The 6,646-nt window shown below is 47.3% G+C and overlaps 1 protein-coding gene across 1 annotated transcript in view; it reads left to right on the forward strand.

The window, feature by feature from the left end:
* Positions 1-3,845: 3,845 nt before the first annotated feature.
* LOC311223583 (regulator of G-protein signaling 21-like) overlaps positions 3,846-6,646 on the forward strand; it is a gene marked incomplete at its 5' end in the record, with an annotated part of 8,549 nt that continues 5,748 nt past the window's right edge. The window contains one exon of the mRNA XM_084308361.1: positions 3,846-3,916. Coding sequence (XP_084164487.1) covers positions 3,846-3,916 — 71 coding nt within the window. The remainder of the gene's footprint in view (positions 3,917-6,646) is intronic.

Here is a 6,646-nt window from a genome sequence, read left to right on the forward strand (position 1 = left end):
TGCCTGACCGCAGCAGTTCAAAGAGGCAGTTGTTCGGGTGGCTCGAGTCCTTAATAATTCTCTTAGCCTTCCCCCTGCACCGCTTGTTGTAAATGTTCTGGAGTGTGGGAAGCCCCCCTCCAATTGTGCGTTCGGCTGAACGTGTCACTCTTTGTAGTCTGCTACGGTCTTGTGCAGTGCTATTCCCAAACCAGGAGGTGATGTTGCCAGTCAGGATGCTCTCTATTGTACATGAGTAGAAGTTCCTAAGGATCTTCTGACTGACTTGGAACTTCCTTAGGCGCCTGAGGAAGTAGAGGCGTTGTCGTGCCTTCTTCACAACACTGTCAATGTGTGTGGTCCATGTCAAGTCCTCGGATATGTGGGCTCTGAGGTACTTGAAACTGTTCACTCTCTCAACCGGTGCCCCGTCGATGCTGAGGGGACTGTAGTCCTTGACCCCCGACCTCCTGAAGTCCACAATCATCTCTTTTGTTTTGCTGACGTTCAGGGAGAGGCAGTTCTCCTGACACCACTGTGACAGATTCTCTACCTCTTCCAGGTAGGCCCTCTCGTCGTTGGCAGAGATCAGGCCCACCACTACTGTGTCATCAGCAAATTTGATGATTGTGTTGTTGTTCCGCTGTGCCACGCAGTCATGTGTGTACAGGGAGTAGAGGAGGGGGCTCAGAACACAGCCCTGGGGGGCCCCTATGTTGAGCGTGATGGATGAGGAGGTGCAGTTGCCTGCTCTTACCACCTGGGGTCTGCCCGTCAGGAAGTCCAGGACCCACTGGCAGAGGTCATAGTTCAAGCCCAGGTCCCTGAGCTTGGCTATGAGTTTGGAGGGGACTATGGTATTGAATGCTGAGCTGTAGTCGATGCACATGGGCTATGGCGTCCTCCGTGGACCTGTTGGGGCGATATGCAAATTGCAGGGGGTCCAGGTTGATGGGGAGGGAGGAACAGATGTAGCCCTTCACTAGCTTCTCAAAGCACTTCATGGCTATGGAGGTGAGGGCTACAGGGCGGTAGTCGTTGAGGCAAGCGGGCGTAGATTTTTTGGGTACAGGGATGATGGTGGACTTCTTCAGACAGGTGGGGATGACAGCCTGTTCCAAGGACAGGTTGAAGATGTCAGTGAATACCGGGGCCAGTTGGTCGGCACAGACTTTTAGGACGCGGCCGGGGATGCCGTCCGGTCCTGCTGCCTTCCTGATATTCACTTTTTTAAAGATCCGTCTCACCTCATGCTCTGTTACCCTGAACACTGAGTCTCCATCAGCAGACCCCCCCCCCCCCCATTGCCGTGGTTTGTAGGCTGGTGTTGTTATTCACAGCCTCAAACCTCGCATAGAAGGAATTGAGATCATTTGCTAAGGAGATGTCACTGTTCAGTTTGAGGGGGGTGCCTTTGTAATCTGTCATTGTTCTGAGGCCCTGCCACATGCCTCTAGAGTCAGCCTGTTCAAACTGAAGTTCAACTTTATCCCTGTAACGCCGTTTTTCCTCTATTACTGCTCTCCTGACGTTGTATCTTGCCGTCTTGTGTTCTTCCATGTTGCCTGTCACCAGCCCCGTGTTGTATGCTGATGTGCGCACTTTCAGAGTCTCACGGACGGATTTATCTACCCAGGGCTTTTGATTTGGGTAGATTCTAATTGTGGTAGAGGGGATTGTTTCTTCTACCAGAGTACAGACAAAGTCAAGCACCATTTCAGTGTATTCGTTAATATTGGCTGTGTTATCACGGAATACCCTCCAGTCTGTGCATTCAAGTGCAGCTTGGAGTGCCTCCCCTGACGTCACGGTCCAACGCTTAACCTCTCGCGAGACCACCGGCGTTCGCTTGAGACTTTGTTTATACTTTGGCAAAAGAAAAATGGCGGCGTGATCGGACTTACCGAATGGGCTAAGAGCCTGTGACTTGTACCCATTCTTAAATTGCGAGTATACATGGTCTAATATGTTCTCGCCTCTGGTGGGACAGGTCACATGCTGATAGAAATTCAGCAACACCTTTTTAAGACGCGCGCTGTTGAAATCGCCCAGAACCAGAATGGCAGCGTCAACGCTAGCTATCTGTTGTTTGTTTACCTCGTCGTGATGTTTTGAAAGTGCGACCCCAGTGTTCGCGTGTGGTGGAATGTACACTCCGATGAGGATGATGGACGTTAACTCTCTTGGGAGGAAGAAGGGTCGACATTTTATCGTGATAAACTCCAGGTCTGGGGAGCAGTGGTTAGACAGTTCCTTTGCGTTGCCTAAATCGCACCACTCCTTGTTTATCATGAAGGCAATGCCGCCTCCTTTCTTCTTTAGTGACTCTTCTGCCGTCCGGTCCTTGCGGAGAACGAAGAAGTGGTCTGCCGGTTCTATTGCGTGATTCGGGACATCTGGACTCAGCCAAGTTTCTGTGAAACAGAGGACGTTACAATCCCGAATGTCCCTCTGGAATTGGATCCGTGCTCTGATGTCGTCCAGTTTATTTCCTATCGATTGCACATTGGCCAACAATATGCTGGGCAATGTGGTTCTGTGTCGTTTGGACCTCAGTCTGTTTCGGACCCCGGCTCTCTTTCCACGTCTTCGCGGCGGCTTCTCCTGGTCTTGGCCATGGCCATAACAAAGGATCTCGTTGGTCCAACAGTTGGTGCAAATAAAACTCCTAATACTATAAAAATGTACAAAAGAAAGCACAGTCTCGACGGAGCGATCAGGAAGGCAGCCATCGGTGCAGCGCCAGGGTTAACAGGTCAGGAGCATCAGCAGTGTGGGAGGGAGTGAGAGGGCGGAGGAGACGATTTATAGTTGAGAAAAGCGATCTGGGGTGATTTTGCTGTGAGGTGATGAGGGTGGAGTAGTACGCGGTCCTGGTCTTGGAGAGAGCCTCTCTGTAGGACCTCACGTGGTCGACGAAGGCCAGATGGTGGACGGTGAGGCTAGGTCGCTTGGAGAGTTGCTCCAGTCGTCGACCAGCTCTTTTCATTGAGCGGAGGTCAGAGGTAAACCATGGGGCAGGGCGAGAAAAGGACACATTCCGGCTTCTGAGGGGCGCCAGAGAGTCCAGGCTGAGGGAGAGGGCGGCATTGTAACAGGCCGCTAAGGTGTCCGGGGAGGTATCGGAGGGAACCGGGGCCATGTGGGTAGTGATGAGGTCAGATAGGGCTGATGCACACACTGACGTGGTGTCCCTGAATGTGAGGGTGCGTGTTGGGCGCTGCCTGGGCAGGGGGATAGGGACAGTGAAAAGAATGGCATGGTGGTCAGATACCGCAAGGTCTAGACACTGCAGGTGGGAGGGGGGGTTACCGGTGGAGCAGACCAGATCCAGAGTGTGACCTTTGGAGTGGTTGGGGCCCTGGACATGCTGCGTGATGCTGAGGCAGTCCAGAAGCAACAGGAAATCGGCGGCCAAGTTTCAGTTGGTGGAGTCAACATGAATGTTGAAATCTCCGAGCAGATAGGTGGTCAGGGACATGGAGCAGAAGGAGGACAGGAGCTCGGTTAGCTCTGACAGGAAGGTGGTGGAGGCTTTGGGGGGGCGGTAAATCAGGGCAAATTGAGGTTGAGGTTCAGGAGATCCGGAGAGAGAGAATGTAATGCATTCCAATGATGTGAGATCAGGAGTGGGGATCTCCTTGACCTGGAAGTCTGTACGATGAATGACAGCCAGCCCGCCGCCACGGCCCGTGGAGCGCGGTTTCTGGAGGTAAATGTAACCGGGGGGTGTAGCTTGGTTTAGTGTGATGAAATCCAGTTTATTTTGCCATGTTTCAGTCAAACATTAAAAATCCAGTTTTCTTTCAGTGATGATATCATGGATGAGTAGTGCCTTGTTATTGAGGGAGCGAGTATTGAGCAGCATGAACGTGGCTGTGGAGGAGACAGGCAGAGTGGGAGGGGTGCTACTGTCTGAGCAGGCCAGGGGCGTGAGGTGTGTTGTGATGACGTTGATGAACAACACGGAAGCGCGGAGCAGATACTACCACGGGAATGGTGGAATCTGTGCAGATGAGTTTGTAGCGGGATGCTCGATGTATATAGCGGGGGCGTTGAAGGAGTCCGAGTGATCTGATGGTATCCAGCCAGATTGGCGCAGCAGCGTTGAAAAAACTCAGAAGTTGGCGAGAGGAGTATGTTAGCATATCGACCGGAGCAGCTAACCGGCTAACGACCAGCCACATACAACGAATCCAGCCTCGGACAACAGCACACTGCGGTGGAGTAATCAAAACTCACGAACAGTCCAGGTACATGTAGAGAGTTAATCCAGTTGGGGAAAAACAGGTGATGGAAAAAAGATGATCCAGCAAACACTAGCCCCAGACAGCTGATCAGCAGAGAGGGTGAGTAAACACAAAAACCGGATAAATGAAAATTATCACACGGTTATGGCAAAGTAAAAAAGATCTGAATCTAACGTTAGCAGCCGAGACAATTTTTTTTTAGTAAGGGTAGGAACGTTAACTCAGTGGAGCGACTGAGAAGCGGCGACATCAAACGCCAGCGTCCTCTCTCTCTATCTCTCTCTCTCTCTCTCTCTCTCTCTCTCTCTCTCCCTCTCTCTCTCTCTCTCTCTCTCTCTCTCTCTCTCTCTCTCTCTCTCTCTCTCTCTCTCTCTCTCTCTCTCTGTCTGCCACTCGCAGACTGTGTGGATGACTGTCACTGAAAGTGCTTATGGGCGGAGCCCAGCGATTAACAGGCTGAAATCTTGAGGCTGGAAAATATGTTTTTGAGTACTCCATTAGAAATATAAAACAATTATTTTTTTAGATGTCTTCCATAGACTCACAGGAATTGTGTAAAGTTGCCCAAATAGTGCTAGGAATAGCAATGCAGGTCCCCTTTAAAACAAATTGCTGTGTTTGTATCAGGGTAAGGGTAATAATTATTTGTATTTTCAGGCTGTATCGGCGCCTATACAGCCTGCAAATACAAATAATTATTACCCTTGTGTCATCATCACATACCGCAATATACTGAGCACCCATTAGGAACAAACACATAATTCAAATGTAACGTTAGCGCCCACCACATCAAGTACGTCTACACAACATATGGTATAAGAGTTGTAGGTTGGAAATGATGGAATAGATTTACCAACAAAAAAGGTGTTTAGCCTGCTTTGTATGCCACGCCGGGTTTTCCTTTTTACCCCCTTGATGCCACAGTCCACTCCCAATGTTAACGTTAATATCGCCTAATCTATGTTTTAAATTATGGCTATGTGTCTAATCTGCCCATCGCTTATCAAAGAATCATTTTCCAGTCAACATTGGCAAGGCAGATTGTATTTTTATCGCTTCATTTCCGTTTGATAGCATTTTGAAAATCACCCGTTTTCCGGGGAAAAACAACCCATTCTATGATAATCGCCTTTTACTGGAATATTCCAGAACGTTGTCATTTGTCTGTCTATTTATGAATCGTTTTCAAATAAACGCTAGATGATCGATAGTATATGTGTGCGCACGCACGCTCGTGCCGTGCGCTGATAATCGCTGCTGTTATTTCCTCATGGCTTTTACAGTCAAAACAGCTATATCACATATAGTGGAAACGCTTACTGTATATCTCCGTGAAAACGAGTCTGATTATCCTAACACTGATAACATAGATTCCTTACCTGATATCAGATGGTATCCAAATGGTATATTCCAATTCCTGATCACCATTCGAAAAAATCGATAAGTGTATTGATCCAACGTGTATACAGTAGAACACATGATTCCCCGCGGCTCAGAGGCTCCAGAATGAACTCTGGTAACCCCGGCTGCATCAGTGAGAAGTAAAATGTGGAGTCAGAAATCCGTTCTCCCATTCACTTTCATTGAATCCATTCCAAAAGGGTGATTTACCATCTGGGAGACGATAGGGGGCGCTTTTTTCACATCTGATGGCCGGCGGTCCCTGGATCTCCAACGGTAGGCTCGCGTGATGCAATATGATTTCAGATCGCTAATAAAATTAAAAAAGAAAAAACACCCGAATAAAGCCGTGAGTGGCGCTCAAAGTGTTTGCATTTATCTATAGTCCTAATTCTGTCACTGTTTGATGTCACAAAGAAAGGTGTATCCGAAAGCTGTCTACAACATTTGTAACAGGTGATGAAAAAGTAAACAAATAATTAACTGTATTAGACATTTGTTAATGATGAATAGGCTTCACTTTAGATTAGGGCATCTGCAAATGATTTATAGATGTTTTATGAATGTCTTAACAAACAATTTGTTGAACATGAACAAATAAATGGAGGTACAGTATAGTCATTTTTTCATATCCATTTTTTAAAGCATCTACAAATGTGTTATTACACATTAAACAACATTATTTAATTGATGAACAAATCAAGTACAAACAATGTTGATAATGAGTTATAAATAATGTAGAACTAATTTGTAAATGTTATACAAATATAGTTATAAATATACTAAACATACTAAATATTGGCATTAGTCAATAATGTATGAAACGTGTAGAAAACCGATGTAAAAAAAACATGTTTTGTATGCGGAAGCTGTAGCCTCACGCGCTGACCGATTTGAAAGATTTCAAATGATCTGTGCAGCAGCTCCGCTAGTACTTTACGTGCTGTAAAGGAAATTTTTAAATAAAATAACATTTTTAAATCCACTGTGGTCATTAATGGATTAAGCTCTGGGAA

The sequence above is a fragment of the Notolepis coatsorum genome, assembly GCF_963971535.1.
Source record: "Notolepis coatsorum genome assembly, chromosome: 2".
NCBI classification, from domain to species: Eukaryota; Metazoa; Chordata; class Actinopteri; order Aulopiformes; family Paralepididae; genus Notolepis; species Notolepis coatsorum.